At 47.7% G+C, this 15,321-nt stretch overlaps 1 protein-coding gene across 1 annotated transcript in view; it reads right to left on the reverse strand.

Moving 5' to 3' along the window:
- PLOD3 (procollagen-lysine,2-oxoglutarate 5-dioxygenase 3) overlaps window positions 1-12,118 on the reverse strand; it is a 56,586-nt gene extending 44,468 nt beyond the window's left edge. Inside the window, exon 1 of the mRNA XM_063449776.1 lies at window positions 11,939-12,118. Coding sequence (XP_063305846.1) covers window positions 11,939-12,038 — 100 coding nt within the window. The 5' untranslated portion in view covers window positions 12,039-12,118. The remainder of the gene's footprint in view (window positions 1-11,938) is intronic.
- Window positions 12,119-15,321: the final 3,203 nt, after the last annotated feature.

Below are 15,321 nucleotides of genomic sequence, written 5' to 3' on the forward strand. Positions count from 1 at the left end.
GACTTCATCCCCCCCCCATAGACTTCATCCCCCCCCCATAGACTTCATCCCCCCCCCCCATAGACTTCATCCCCCCCCATAGACTTCATCCCCCCCCATAGACTTCATCCCCCCCCATAGACTTCATCCCCCCCCATAGACTTCATCCCCCCATCAGACTTCATCCCCCCCCATAGACTTCATCCCCCCCATAGACTTCATCCCCCCCATAGACTTCATCTTCATCCCCCCCCCATAGACTTCATCCCCCCCCCATAGACTTCATCCCCCCCCATAGACTTCATCCCCCCCCCCCATAGACTTCATCCCCCCCCCCCCCATAGACTTCATCCCCCCCCCCATAGACTTCATCCCCCCCCCCATAGACTTCATCCCCCCCCATAGACTTCATCCCCCCCCCATAGACTTCATCCCCCCCCCATAGACTTCATCCCCCCCCCATAGACTTCATCCCCCCCCTCATAGACTTCATCCCCCCCCTCATAGACTTCATCCCCCCCCCCTCATAGACTTCATCCCCCCCCCCTCATAGACTTCATCCCCCCCCCCTCATAGACTTCATCCCCCCCCCTCATAGACTTCATCCCCCCCCCTCATAGACTTCATCCCCCCCCCTCATAGACTTCATCCCCCCCCCTCATAGACTTCATCCCCCCCCCTCATAGACTTCATCCCCCCCCCCTTCATCCCCCCCCCTCATAGACTTCATCCCCCCCCCTCATAGACTTCATCCCCCTCCCCATATTCTTCTCTCCCATACTGTCCCCCTCCCCTTGTCCCATAATTACTTACCTGTCTTGTAGCGTTGGCCGGCAGCACAGGGCGCACCGCGGTAGTGGAACTTGAATTTCATGTTCCGGTTTCCGGCGGGACTGAAAGGAAGTGCGCACTCAGCTTGTGCACACTTCCTTTCAGTCCCGCCGGAAACCGGAACATGAAATTCAAGTTCCACTACCGCGGTGCGCCCTGTGCTGGCGGCCAACGCTGCAAGACAGGTAAGTAAACCTTCATATTCGCTCCATAAGACGCACAGACATTTCCCCTCACTTTTGAGGGGAAAAAAAGTGCGTCTTATGGAGCGGAAAATACGGTAATTAAATCTAAGGTACAGAAAATGTACAATATTTACAAACATCCTAAAACACATTTTAATATTTCAGAACCCCACGAAAGTCACATCACCAAATCACCTAAGCGCACACTTTGTCAAAATATCACTCAGGTCCATTCGGTGGTTCGGGAACTTCATTTGAGTAAAGTTTTAACTGGTCGACCAAGAGGTGAAGCCCCAAAACCGTTCTAGAGAAAATTAGGCTTGACCGGGCTTCTCACACGAATGCAGACGAAGGTTCCCCCTGGCTGTTCCCTTTGTTCGGTAGTTTAGGTCTCCTAAACGTTTTCGTACTGTTTCGGGAACTTTGATGGGCAGCGGTATTGGTTTACCGGGTGTTCGCCGGGTAGAGTGCCCGAAATTAGATCCAGGTCGTCAACGACCATGTACCGCTGCCCACGTTCGAGAGACAAAATGGCCGCCGTTAGTTTGCACACGTGTATTCAGTGATAAGAACTGCAGCCACATACTCATTATTAATGTCTATCACAGCCCCCATCTGTCATCTCATTATTAATGTCTGTCACAGCTGTTGATCCAAAAAAACAGTTTGAAGCACTTCCAATTTTGCAACAAACTAGGAAATAAATTCCTTCTTGACCCCAGAATGGCAGTCAGATTTATCCTTGGATCAAGCAGTTATTACCCTACAATGAAAGATTATATCCTTGAATATTCTGTTTTTGCAAGAATGCATCTAGTAGCTGTTTGAACATCTGTATGGACTCTGATAAAACCACTTCTTCAGGCAGAGAATTCCACATCCTAATTATTACAGTAAAAAAAAAAAAAACATTTTCCTGATCATTATTCATGGCAGCATTTACTCATGGGTAGCTCCTCCCCTTACAGCAGAAAGGACAGGAAACTGAACTCTGGAACTGGTATAAATAGATCCTCCCCCTTCCCATCAGGCAGTCTTAGTAACTAGCATCACATCTTATAGTATATGGGTGGGACCGTAATGCTGCCATGAATAATGATCAGAAAAAGAAAATTACGGTAAGTATGAAGCAAATTTTCCTTTTTTCCTGCATTTACTCATGGGGAATACCCAAGCAGTATATATATCGAGGGAGGGACAGAGTTCAAAAACAGCTAATAGCTATAAAAACCATTATTGAGCTGCATAAACCTTAGAAGACTTTAAAAAAGCCAAACAAGCAGTCAATAGGATATTGTCATAAAATCTGCTCAGACAAGTTAGTTTACCCTAGATGCTGCAAGGTCAGCAACCTCCTGGCAGGGCCGGACTGGCCCACCGGGATACCGGGAAATTTCCCGGTGGGCCGTCGGCACCTGGGGCCGGGGTGACCTGCGGCCGCAGGGAGAACTTGAAAGGCGGCCGCAGGGGAAGCTCCACATGAGGCCGGGAGCAGGCTCTTCTGGGGGAGCAGGCTGTTCTGTCTCTGCTCCCCCTCCCTCGAGCGCTAGAAAGAGACCGGGGCCGGAATATGACGTCATATTCCGGCTCCGGTCTCATTAAGCTGTGCGCGAGGGAGGGGGAGCAGAGACAGAACAGCCTGCTCCCCCAGAAGAGCCTGCTCCCGGCCTCATGAAGAGCTTCCCCTGCGGCCGCATTTCAAGTTCTCCCTGCGGCCGCCAGCACAGCTACCAGTCTGCCCACCCACAGGTACTAAAGAATATGTATGTCAGTGGGAGTGTGTTTGTCTGCGTCAGTCTGTCTGCGTCATGCTGTGTGTCTGCGTCAGTCTGTGTCATGCTGTGTGTCTGCGTCAGTCTGTCTGCGTCATGCTGTGTGTCTGCGTCAGTCTGTCTGCGTCATGCTGTGTGTCTGTCTGTCTGCGTCATGCTGTGTGTCTGTCTGTGTCATGCTGTGTGTCTGTCTGTATGTGTGTGTCTTTGTCTGTCTGTCTGTATGTGTGTGTCTTTGTCTGTCGTGGTGTCTGTGTGTGTCTTTGTCTGTCGTGGTGTGTGTGTGTCTTTGTCTGTCGTGGTGTCTGTGTGTGTGTGTCAGTCGTGGTGTCTGTGTGTGTCTTTGTCTGTCGTGGTGTCTGTGTGTGTGTGTCAGTCGTGGTGTCTGTGTGTGTGTGTCTTTGTCAGTCGTGGTGTCTGTGTGTGTCTTTGTCAGTCGTGGTGTCTGTGTGTGTCTTTGTCAGTCGTGGTGTCTGTGTGTGTCTTTGTCAGTCGTGGTGTCTGTGTGTCTTTGTCAGTCGTGGTGTCTGTGTGTGTCTTTGTCAGTCGTGGTGTCTGTGTGTGTCTTTGTCAGTCGTGGTGTCTGTGTGTGTGTGTGTCAGTCGTGGTGTCTGTGTGTGTGTGTGTCAGTCGTGGTGTCTGTGTGTGTGTGTGTGTCAGTCGTGGTGTCTGTGTGTGTGTGTCAGTCGTGGTGTCTGTGAGTGTGTGTGTGTGTCAGTCGTGGTGTCTGTGTGTGTGTGTGTCAGTCGTGGTGTCTGTGTGTGTGTGTGTCAGTCGTGGTGTCTGTGTGTGTGTGTCAGTCGTGGTGTCTGTGTGTGTGTGTGTGTCAGTCGTGGTGTCTGTGTGTGTGTGTGTGTCAGTCGTGGTGTCTGTGTGTGTGTGTGTGTCAGTCGTGGTGTCTGTGTGTGTGTCAGTCGTGGTGTCTGTGTGTGTGTGTGTGTCAGTCGTGGTGTCTGTGTGTGTGTGTGTGTCAGTCGTGGTGTCTGTGTGTGTGTGTGTGTGTGTCAGTCGTGGTGTCTGTGTGTGTGTGTGTGTGTGTCAGTCGTGGTGTCTGTGTGTGTGTGTCAGTCGTGGTGTCAGTCGTGGTGTGTGTGTGTGCGTGTCAGTCGTGGTGTCAGTCGTGGTGTGTGTGTGTGCGTGTCAGTCGTGGTGTCTGTGTGTGTGTGTGTGCGTGTCAGTCGTGGTGTCTGTGTGTGTGTGCGTGTCAGTCGTGGTGTCTGTGTGTGTGTGCGTGTCAGTCGTGGTGTCTGTGTGTGTGTGCGTGTCAGTCGTGGTGTCTGTGTGTGTGTGCGTGTCAGTCGTGGTGTCTGTGTGTGTGTGCGTGTCAGTCGTGGTGTCTGTGTGTGTGCGTGTCAGTCGTGGTGTCTGTGTGTGTCTTTGTCAGTCGTGGTGTCTGTGTGTGTGTGTGTCAGTCGTGGTGTCTGTGTGTGTGTGTGTCAGTCGTGGTGTCTGTGTGTGTGTGTGTCAGTCGTGGTGTCTGTGAGTGTGTGTGTGTCAGTCGTGGTGTCTGTGTGTGTGTGTGTGTCAGTCGTGGTGTCTGTGTGTGTGTCAGTCGTGGTGTCTGTGTGTGTGTGTCAGTCGTGGTGTCTGTGTGTGTGTGCGTGTCAGTCGTGGTGTCTGTGTGTGTGTGTGTGCGTGTCAGTCGTGGTGTCTGTGTGTGTGTGCGTGTCAGTCGTGGTGTCTGTGTGTGTGTGCGTGTCAGTCGTGGTGTCTGTGTGTGTGTGCGTGTCAGTCGTGGTGTCTGTGTGTGTGTGCGTGTCAGTCGTGGTGTCTGTGTGTGTGTGCGTGTCAGTCGTGGTGTCTGTGTGTGTGCGTGTCAGTCGTGGTGTCTGTGTGTGTCTTTGTCAGTCGTGGTGTCTGTGTGTGTGTGTGTCAGTCGTGGTGTCTGTGTGTGTGTGTGTCAGTCGTGGTGTCTGTGTGTGTGTGTGTCAGTCGTGGTGTCTGTGAGTGTGTGTGTGTCAGTCGTGGTGTCTGTGAGTGTGTGTGTGTGTCAGTCGTGGTGTCTGTGTGTGTGTGTGTGTGTCAGTCGTGGTGTCTGTGTGTGTGTGTGTCAGTCGTGGTGTCTGTGTGTGTGTGTGTGTCAGTCGTGGTGTCTGTGTGTGTGTGTGTGTCAGTCGTGGTGTCTGTGTGTGTGTGTGTGTCAGTCGTGGTGTCTGTGTGTGTGTGTGTCAGTCGTGGTGTCTGTGTGTGTGTGTGTGTCAGTCGTGGTGTCTGTGTGTGTGTGTGTGTCAGTCGTGGTGTCTGTGTGTGTGTGTGTGTGTGTCAGTCGTGGTGTCTGTGTGTGTGTGTCAGTCGTGGTGTCAGTCGTGGTGTGTGTGTGTGCGTGTCAGTCGTGGTGTCAGTCGTGGTGTGTGTGTGTGCGTGTCAGTCGTGGTGTCAGTCGTGGTGTCTGTGTGTGTGTGCGTGTCAGTCGTGGTGTCTGTGTGTGTGTGCGTGTCAGTCGTGGTGTCTGTGTGTGTGTGCGTGTCAGTCGTGGTGTCTGTGTGTGTGTGCGTGTCAGTCGTGGTGTCTGTGTGTGTGTGCGTGTCAGTCGTGGTGTCTGTGTGTGTGTGCGTGTCAGTCGTGGTGTCTGTGTGTGTGTGCGTGTCAGTCGTGGTGTCTGTGTGTGTGTGTGCGTGTCAGTCGTGGTGTCTGTGTGTGTCTTTGTCAGTCGTGGTGTCTGTGTGTGTCTTTGTCAGTCGTGGTGTCTGTGTGTGTCTTTGTCAGTCGTGGTGTCTGTGTGTGTGTGTGTCAGTCGTGGTGTCTGTGTGTGTGTGTGTCAGTCGTGGTGTCTGTGTGTGTGTGTGTCAGTCGTGGTGTCTGTGAGTGTGTGTGTGTCAGTCGTGGTGTCTGTGAGTGTGTGTGTGTGTCAGTGAGTGTGTGTGTGTGTCAGTCGTGGTGTCTGTGTGTGTGTGTGTGTGTCAGTCGTGGTGTCTGTGTGTGTGTGTCAGTCGTGGTGTCTGTGTGTGTGTGTGTGTCAGTCGTGGTGTCTGTGTGTGTGTGTGTGTCAGTCGTGGTGTCTGTGTGTGTGTGTGTGTCAGTCGTGGTGTCTGTGTGTGTGTGTGTCAGTCGTGGTGTCTGTGTGTGTGTGTCAGTCGTGGTGTCTGTGTGTGTGTGTCAGTCGTGGTGTCTGTGTGTGTGTGTCAGTCGTGGTGTCTGTGTGTGTGTGTCAGTCGTGGTGTCTGTGTGTGTGTGTCAGTCGTGGTGTCTGTGTGTGTGTGTCAGTCGTGGTGTCTGTGTGTGTGTGTCAGTCGTGGTGTCTGTGTGTGTGTGTCAGTCGTGGTGTCTGTGTGTGTGTGTCAGTCGTGGTGTCTGTGTGTGTGTGTCAGTCGTGGTGTCTGTGTGTGTGTGTGTCAGTCGTGGTGTCTGTGTGTGTGTGTCAGTCGTGGTGTCTGTGTGTGTGTGTCAGTCGTGGTGTCTGTGTGTGTGTGTGTGTCAGTCGTGGTGTCTGTGTGTGTCAGTCGTGGTGTCTGTGTGTGTCAGTCGTGGTGTCTGTGTGTCAGTCGTGGTGTCTGTGTGTCAGTCGTGGTGTCTGTGTGTCAGTCGTGGTGTCTGTGTGTCAGTCGTGGTGTCTGTGTGTCAGTCTGTGTGTGTTTTTAAAAATAGTGTTTTACTCACCTTTTTTTTTTTTCCAACGTCATGCTGGTCTCTGCCCCTATGACTGAGATCATCAAGCTTGATGATCTCAGCCAATCCGCACTGACACAGGAAGCGCCTCTAGTGACCGTCTGAGTGTCTGTCACTAGAGGTGTCACTAGGAAGCAATGTAAACACTGCCTTTTCTCTGCAAAGTCAGTGTTTACATTCAAAAGCCTGCAGGGACAGGCTATAGACACCAGAACCACTACATTAAGCTGTGTGTGTGTGCGCCTGCTAGTGAGCTTGCTTGCATGTGTATGTTTGTGCCTGCTAGTGAGTGAGCTTGTGTTTTTATGTCAATGAGCTTATGTATATTAGTGAAATGGTTTGTCTATGAGGCTGTGTATCGATGAGCTTGTGTGTGTCAGTGAGATTGTCTGTGTCTGCATGTGACTGTATAATTAAATGTTTTACTCTGAAAGGACCAATATATTATATTAGAAAAAGCAATATATATGACAAACGCTTAACTTCCAGAAATCATACTGGAACAATCAGACACTGTTAGATGAGAACAGTCACACCATGCTATTTAACGGGGAAGAATTGTAGATTATGCTAACATAGTGTACAGATAATCTTAATTTTAATAATGACAGGAGGCGAGTATTTTCCCTCCCTATACTCGTTGGGCAGTTTTTTCTTCTCTATTTTGTAATTAGTTACTTCAAGTTACACATAGTACAGAATATAGGTAAAAACTAGGCTATAGGACGCTTAGGTTACACGACACCAGATATCTATCAGGTCACTTGCAAATCATAAATTTTGTTACACGATGTACACATGGTCAGAATTCATCAAGAGATACTAAACATAGTACGTTTATTGACCCTCAAGACTCAGAATGTAATGATATGTGGACAACAGTCGATTTCCCACACCTTTCACTTGTCTCCATCTCTTTCAGCATAACATCACGTCATAAGACGGAAGTCGGATTCTTCCCCGTTAAAAAGCATGGTGTGACTGTTCTCATCAAACAGTGTCTGATTGTTCCAGTATGATCTCTGGAAGTTAAGCGTTTGTCAAGGTTCTGATTTGCTGATGCCATCCATTTGGTTTTAAATTTATATCAGAGAAGGACATTATCCTTTCTTGTTGACATAATAGATCTACAATTTCTAGACCGTGTCTGGGTTTCATGAAGGTTCTCTACATTTATTATTTTTTTTTTTAATCCATCACTCATTTCTTAAGAGAGTTTGTCTAGCCTTGTTCCTTCTCTAGACTAGGCTATCAGGGCCTTAATGCCTATTTGGCTCTATATTTATTCAGGATATTTCAGACATTTGAATGCCAGGAGGTTGCTGACCTTGCAGCATCTAGGGTAAACTAACTTGTCTGAGCAGATTTTATGACAATATCCTATTGACTGCTTGTTTGGCTTTTTTAAAGTCTTCTAAAGGTTTATGCAGCTCAATAATGTTTTTTATAGCTATCAGCTGTTTTTGAACTCTGTCCCTCCCTCGATATATATACTGCTTGGGTATTCCCTATGAGTAAATGCAGGAATAAGGAAAATTGTTTCATACTTACCGTAATTTCCTTTTCCTGATCATTATTCATGGCAGCATTACGTTCCCACCCATATACTATAAGATGTGATGCTAGTTACTAAGACTGCCTGATGGGAAGGGGGAGGATCTATTTATACCAGTTCCAGAGTTCTGTTTCCTGTCCTTTCTGCTGTGAGAGGAGGAGCTAACCCATGAGTAAATGCTGCCATGAATAATGATCAGGAAAAGAAAAATACGGTAAGTATGAAACAATTTTCCTTATTCTTTGCCTTAGACTAAATCTTCTTTCTTCCACTCTAAATGCATGACCTCGTGTCCTATGTAAAATCCAGTTTGTGAATAGATTTCATAATGGTTTGTATTGGCCCCGGATATATTTGTATAATGTTATCATATCCCCTCTCAAGCGACGTTTTTCTAAACTAAATAGGTTTAAATTTGTTAACCTTTCTTCATAGCTGATATGTTCCATTCCTTTTATTCATTTTGCACGTTTTCTAGTGCCATAATATCCTTCTTTAGAACAGGTGCCTAAAATTGCACAGCATATTCAATGTGTGGTCTTACCAGTGATTTATAAAGAGGCAAAATTATATTTTCATCCCGAGAATGAAGGCCCTTTTTCATGCATGACAATACCCTACTGGCCTTGGCCACTGCTGATTGACATTGCACATTGTTGCATAGTTTGTTGTCTATAACAATTCCCAAGTCCTTTTCGTGTGTTGTTATCCCTAATTTGCTTCCATTAAGGGTATTAAAGGGTATTCTGCTTGTGTATTCTTTACGCCGAAGCGAAAAACTTTGCATTTAATAACATTACATTTAATCTGCCATCATTATTAATGTCTATCACCGCCCCCCTAGTCTGTTACCTCATTATTGTCTATCACAGCCCCCCCCATTATTAATGTCCATCACAGCCCCCCCCCATTATTAATGTCCATCACAGCCCCCCCCATTATTAATGTCCATCACAGCCTCCCCCCCCATTATTAATGTCTATCACAGCCTCCCCCCCCCATTATTAATGTCTATCACAGCCTCCCCCCCCCATTATTAATGTCTATCACAGCCTCCCCCCCCCATTATTAATGTCTATCACAGCCTCCCCCCCCCATTATTAATGTCTATCACAGCCTCCCCCCCCCCATTATTAATGTCTATCACAGCCTCCCCCCCCATTATTAATGTCTTTCACAGCCTCCCCCCCCATTATTAATGTCTATCACAGCCTCCCCCCCCATTATTAATGTCTATCACAGCCTCCCCCCATTATTAATGTCTATCACAGCCTCCCCCCATTATTAATGTCCATCACAGCCTCCCCCCATTATTAAGGTCCATCACAGCCCCCCCCCCCCCATTATTAATGTCTATCACAGCCTCCCCCCCATTATTAATGTCTATCACAGCCCCCCCCCCATTATTAATGTCTATCACAGCCCCCCCCATTATTAATGTCTATCACAGCCCCCCCATTATTAATGTCAGCCCCCCCATTATTAATGTCAGCCCCCCCCATTATTAATGTCAGCCCCCCCCATTATTAATGTCAGCCCCCCCATTATTAATGTCAGCCCCCCCCATTATTAATGTCAGCCCCCCCCATTATTAATGATCAATCACAGCCCCCCCCCCATTATTAATGTCTATCACAGCCCCCCCCCATTATTAATGTATATCACAGCCTCCCCCCCATTATTAATGTCTATCACAGCCCCCCCATTATTAATGTCTATCACAGCCCCCCCATTATTAATGTCTATCACAGCCCCCCCATTATTAATGTCTATCACAGCCCCCCCATTATTAATGTCAGCCCCCCCCCCATTATTAATGTCTATCACAGCCCCCCCATTATTAATGTCAGCCCCCCCATTATTAATGTCAGCCCCCCCCATTATTAATGTCAGCCCCCCCCATTATTAATGTCAGCCCCCCCCATTATTAATGTCAGCCCCCCCCATTATTAATGTCAGCCCCCCCCATTATTAATGATCAATCACAGCCCCCCCCCATTATTAATGTCTATCACAGCCCCCCCCCCCAATTTTTAATGTCTATCACAGCCTCCCCCCCATTATTAATGTATATCACAGCCTCCCCCCCATTATTAATGTCTATCACAGCCCCCCCCATTATTAATGTCTATCACAGCCCCCCCATTATTAATGTCTATCACAGCCCCCCCATTATTAATGTCTATCACAGCCCCCCCATTATTAATGTCAGCCCCCCCCATTATTAATGTCTATCACAGCCCCCCCATTATTAATGTCTATCACAGCCCCCCCATTATTAATGTCTATCACAGCCCCCCCATTATTAATGTCTATCACAGCCCCCCCATTATTAATGTCTATCACAGCCCCCCCATTATTAATGTCAGCCCCCCCCCCATTATTAATGTCTATCACAGCCCCCCCATTATTAATGTCAGCCCCCCCACCTTATTAATGTCTATCACAGCCCCCCCCGATTATTAATGTCTATCACAGCCCCCCCCCCCGATTATTAATGTCTATCACAGCCCCCCCCCATTATTAATGTCAGCCCCCCCCCCATTATTAATGTCTATCACAGCCCCCCCCATTATTAATGTCAGCCCCCCCACCTTATTAATGTCTATCACAGCCCCCCCCGATTATTAATGTCTATCACAGCCCCCCCCCGATTATTAATGTCTATCACAGCCCCCCCCCATTATTAATGTCAGCCCCCCCCATTATTAATGTCTATCACAGCCCCCCCCCATTATTAATGTCTATCACAGCCCCCCCCATTATTAATGTCTATCACAGCCCCCCCATTATTAATGTCAGCCCCCCCCATTATTAATGTCAGCCCCCCCCATTATTAATGTCCATCACAGCCCCCCCCATTATTAATGTCTATCACAGCCCCCCCCATTATTAATGTCTATCACAGCCCCCCCCCCATTATTAATGTCAGCCCCCCCCCCATTATTAATGTCTATCACAGCCCCCCCCATTATTAATGTCCATCACAGCCCCCCCCCCCCCCATTATTAATGTCCATCACAGCCCCCCCCATTATTAATGTCTATCACAGCCCCCCCCCATTATTAATGTCTATCACAGCCCCCCATTATTAATGTCTATCACAGCCCCCCCCATTATTAATGTCTATCACAGCCCCCCCCATTATTAATGTCTATCACAGCCCCCCCCCCATTATTAATGTCTATCACAGCCTCCCCCCCCCATTATTAATGTCTATCACAGCCTCCCCCCATTATTAATGTCTATCACAGCCCCCCCCCCCATTATTAATGTCTATCACAGCCTCCCCCCCCATTATTAATGTCTATCACAGCCCCCCCCCCATTATTAATGTCTATCACAGCCCCCCCCATTATTAATGTCTATCACAGCCCCCCCCCATTATTAATGTCTATCACAGCCCCCCCCCCCCATTATTAATGTCAGCCCCCCCCATTATTAATGTCTATCACAGCCCCCCCCCCATTATTAATGTCTATCACAGCCCCCCCCATTATTAATGTCTATCACAGCCCCCCCCCATTATTAATGTCTATCACAGCCCCCCCCCCATTATTAATGTCAGCCCCCCCCATTATTAATGTCTATCACAGCCCCCCCCATTATTAATGTCTATCACAGCCCCCCCCCCATTATTAATGTCAGCCCCCCCCATTATTAATGTCTATCACAGCCCCCCCCATTATTAATGTCTATCACAGCCCCCCCCCATTATTAATGTCTATCACAGCCCCCCCCCATTATTAATGTCAGCCCCCCCCATTATTAATGTCTATCACAGCCCCCCCCCATTATTAATGTCTATCACAGCCCCCCCCCATTATTAATGTCTATCACAGCCCCCCCCCCATTATTAATGTCAGCCCCCCCCATTATTAATGTCTATCACAGCCCCCCCCCCATTATTAATGTCAGCCCCCCCCCATTATTAATGTCTATCACAGCCCCCCCCCCCCCCTTATTAATGTCAGCCCCCCCGGGCCCCCCCGTGTCCCCCCCGCACTGACCCGGCCGCACGGACTCCTTATTCCCGGTCTCTCCGGCCGCGGTCAGTCCGAGTAATCCGAGTATTAGGACTCGCAGAGCGCTGCCAGCGGGACCTGCCATCCTCTCAGTCCGAGTCTCTGACTCTGTGTCCCGGCAGCACCTCCAGGACAGACCGGGGATCCAGGCCCCGCCCACGGAGCGCCTCCAGTAACCCGGCCCCGCCCACAGAGCGCGTCTAGTCCGCCAAGCCCCGCCCATGGAGCGCATACAATCAGCCAGGCCCCGCCTAAAGAGCTCCTCCACTAACCAGGCCCCGCCCATGGAGCGCCTACAATCAGCCAGGCCCCGCCCACGGATCGCCTCCAGTCAGCAAGCCCCGCCCATGGAGCGGCTACAATCAGCCAGGCCCCGCCCACGGGTCGCCTCCAGTCTGCAAGCCCCGCCCATAGAGCGCATACAATCAGCCAGGCTCCGCCTAAAGAGCTCCTCCACTTACCAGGCCCCGCCCACGGATCGCCTCCAGTCAGCAAGCCCCGCCCATGGAACGTCTACAATCAGCCAGGCCCCGCCCACGAATCGCCTCTAGTCAGTGACCCCGCCCACGGATCGCCTCTAGTCAGTGACCCCGCCCACGGATCGCCTCTAGTCAGCCAGGCCCCGCCCACAGAATTCCTCCAGTGAGCCAGACCCCGCCCATTTAACCAATCAGAATTCAGAACGTGCACAGTGCACCAATAGCCGCCATTCAGGGGATTGTCCAATCAGAGAGCGCTGGCTGCCACCAGCAGCCAATCAGATCTCACAGTGTCTGGCATTGGGGATCAAGGTGTGAGTGTGAGTTCTCGTGGGGTGTGCCACGTGTACCATGAGTGTGCACTCACCTGAATACTGCCTATATATACTGAGTGTGCACTCACCTGAATACTGCCTATATATACTGAGTGTGCACTCACCTGAATACTGCCTATATATACTGAGTGTGCACTCACCTGAATACTGCTTTTATATATACTGAGTGTGCACTCACCTCAATACTGCCTTTATATATACTGAGTGTGCACTCACCTCAATACTGCCTTTATATATACTGAGTGTGCACTCACCTGAATACTGCCTTTATATATACTGAGTGTGCACTCACCTGAATACTGCCTTTATATATACTGAGTGTGCACTCACCTCAATACTGCCTATATATATACTGAGTGTGCACTCACCTCAATACTGCCTATATATACTGAGTGTGCACTCACCTGAATACTGCCTTTATATATACTGAGTGTGCACTCACCTGAATACTGCCTTTATATATACTGAGTGTGCACTCACCTCAATACTGCCTATATATATATACTGAGTGTGCACTCACCTCAATACTGCCTATATATACTGAGTGACCTCTCACCTCAATACTGCCTATATATACTGAGTGTGCACTCACCTGAATACTGCCTATATATACTGAGTGTGCACTCACCTCAATACTGCCTATATATACTGAGTGTGCACTCACCTCAATACTGCCTATATATACTGAGTGTGCACTCACCTCAATACTGCCTATATATACTGAGTGTGCACTCACCTCAATACTGCCTATATATACTGAGTGTGCACTCACCTGAATACTGCCTTTATATATACTGAGTGTGCACTCACCTCAATACTGCCTATATATACTGAGTGTGCACTCACCTCAATACTGCCTATATATACTGAGTGTGCACTCACCTCAATACTGCCTATATATACTGAGTGTGTACTCACCTCAATACTGCCTATATATACTGAGTGTGCACTCACCTCAATACTGCCTATATATACTGAGTGTGCACTCACCTCAATACTGCCTATATATACTGAGTGTGCACTCACCTGAATACTGCCTTTATATATACTGAGTGTGCACTTACCTCAATACTGCCTATATATACTGAGTGACCTCTCACCTCAATACTGCCTATATATACTGAGTGTGCACTCACCTCAATACTGCCTATATATACTGAGTGTGCACTCACCTCAATACTGCCTATATATACTGAGTGTGCACTCACCTCAATACTGCCTATATATACTGAGTGTGCACTCACCTCAATACTGCCTATATATACTGAGTGTGCACTCACCTCAATACTGCCTATATATACTGAGTGTGCACTCACCTCAATACTGCCTATATATACTGAGTGTGCACTCACCTCAATACTGCCTATATATATATACTGAGTCACTCACCTCAATACTGCCCATATATACTGAGTGTGCACTCACCTGAATACTGCCTATATATATACTGAGTGTGCACTCACCTCAATACTGCCTATATATACTGAGTGTGCACTCACCTCAATACTAAAACATAAATAATAATTAATAAATATAAATATAAAAGATATCCTCATGGTATTTATATCCACAACCTTGAAAAAGACACCCATAAACCTTACTGTGTCATCCAAATGAACCCCAACGCGTAGGGTTGGACAATTGTAGAGAGAATCTTTTTATTGTATTTTTTTATCTTGATTTTATATTTTTTCTTATTTCGTACTGTAATATACTAATTTATTTGATTACTGTTTCTATTATGTATTTATGAGTATTGATTATAAGCCAACTTTATAGAGTACTGTTTTATAATAATTTTTCTTTTCTATATGTGCTATTTATGTTCTAAGAGCCTCTTGGGACTGTTTATGGAGGAAGGGAGGACTTTACATGAGATTTCGGATCTACCGTGCATTTTTTCTAAGTGCCGAGTGCACGCATGCGTACAAGAACGTTATATGAAAACGAGGCTTGGAACGCTGTGATTGCAGCCAGAATAGCGTGGCATCGATTGGAGGCTGATTATGGCGGGAGTTTTACCGGGTTATTTAACCATGCCGAAAAGAGAAGGACGACGCTGCACGGGAGATCCTGGTAACAAGTACCCCTGAGGAAGTCCGAGCTGTTAAGGACGAAAAGCTTGGTTGGACAATTGTAGAGATAATCTTTTTATTGTATTTATTTATCTTGATTTACTTGTGTTAATAAATAGTTTTTTTAATTTTATAACGGTATCCCCCTTATTCTACATCAATTGGAGGAGGATGGCCGTGGATAACGTTTGATGATACGCTTTTATATGACTACAATTTGGTAAGTGCAATTTATTGGAGTGCAGGATATATTCATTTACCATCTACACTTATTTGTGGTTTATTTCTCTCCTACATGTCCATACATCCATGTTGAGGATCCCTTATCATCTCCACATTACTGAGATACGCCTACTATCAATTTATGTCTGTGAGTGCAACTTAATAATTCAGTGATTTTTGTATACTGGCTATACTACTCTGAGTTTTTTTTATTTTTTTCTGTTCTGTAGATCCTTTTTATTCATATTGTATTGCGA

Source organism: Pelobates fuscus, chromosome 3 (assembly GCF_036172605.1).
Source record: "Pelobates fuscus isolate aPelFus1 chromosome 3, aPelFus1.pri, whole genome shotgun sequence".
Lineage (NCBI taxonomy): Eukaryota > Metazoa > Chordata > Amphibia > Anura > Pelobatidae > Pelobates > Pelobates fuscus.